At 61.2% G+C, this 701-nt stretch overlaps 1 protein-coding gene across 2 annotated transcripts in view; it reads left to right on the forward strand.

Moving 5' to 3' along the window:
* The first annotated feature begins 15 nt into the window (after positions 1-15).
* The window catches only part of PLXDC2 (plexin domain containing 2), a 366,773-nt gene continuing 366,087 nt past the window's right edge, over positions 16-701 (forward strand). For both annotated transcript variants that reach the window (XM_015585588.2, XM_025043487.1), the window contains exon 1: positions 16-422. In XM_015585588.2, the coding sequence (XP_015441074.1) occupies positions 311-422 (112 nt within the window). In that variant the 5' untranslated portion in view covers positions 16-310. The remainder of the gene's footprint in view (positions 423-701) is intronic.

Here is a 701-nt window from a genome sequence, read left to right on the forward strand (position 1 = left end):
CTGCCAGCGCCGAAGCGAGAGTTTTCGAGCCCCGGCTGCAAGTGGTCTCTCTTCCCCGCGGCGGTTTTTCGGTCTGGTGTGGCAAGTTGCGAAGGGACCCGGAGGTCGGGAGAGGACTGCGCTCCCCCTCGCGCTCCCTTCTTCGCCTTTCTGGCTCCGGGTGTGAAATCCCAGCGAAATTTACGAAGGCCTCCTGGTCCAGCCGAGACCTGTCCGCAGCGTTTAAGGCCGCCGTCCCCGTCCCCACTGGGAGCACAGGGCGCCAGGGAAGGACTGGCGGGAGGAGGAGGAGGGTGGATACGGCGGCGGCATGGCGAGGTTCCCGAGGGCCGACCTGGCCGCTGCAGGAGTTGTGTTACTTTGCCACTTTTTAATGGACCGGTTTCAGTTCGCCGGAGGGGAGCCTGGAAACCAAATCAATGGTAAGAAGCACTTTCGCTTGTTGATTTTGCGCGCGGCTGAAGTCCTCTCTGGCAGCCCCATTCTCTGTCCACCCCCGCCGCATCTATCTGCCCTTGGGAAAGTTATCGTAATTGTTTTTCGGATAAACTTCGGCTTCCCAAATAGGGAGAAGAGGGTCGGCTAGCGAAGGTGGGACTAGGGTTTGTCTTGAGGACTCGGGCTTGCTTCACCTGAGCGCCAGGGGGTGGTACTGGCCCCACCGAGTCCCCCAGAGGGGCTCTGGTGTCAGAGCGAGCCTC

Source organism: Pteropus alecto, unplaced genomic scaffold, assembly GCF_000325575.1.
Source record: "Pteropus alecto unplaced genomic scaffold, ASM32557v1 scaffold11, whole genome shotgun sequence".
NCBI lineage: Eukaryota > Metazoa > Chordata > Mammalia > Chiroptera > Pteropodidae > Pteropus > Pteropus alecto.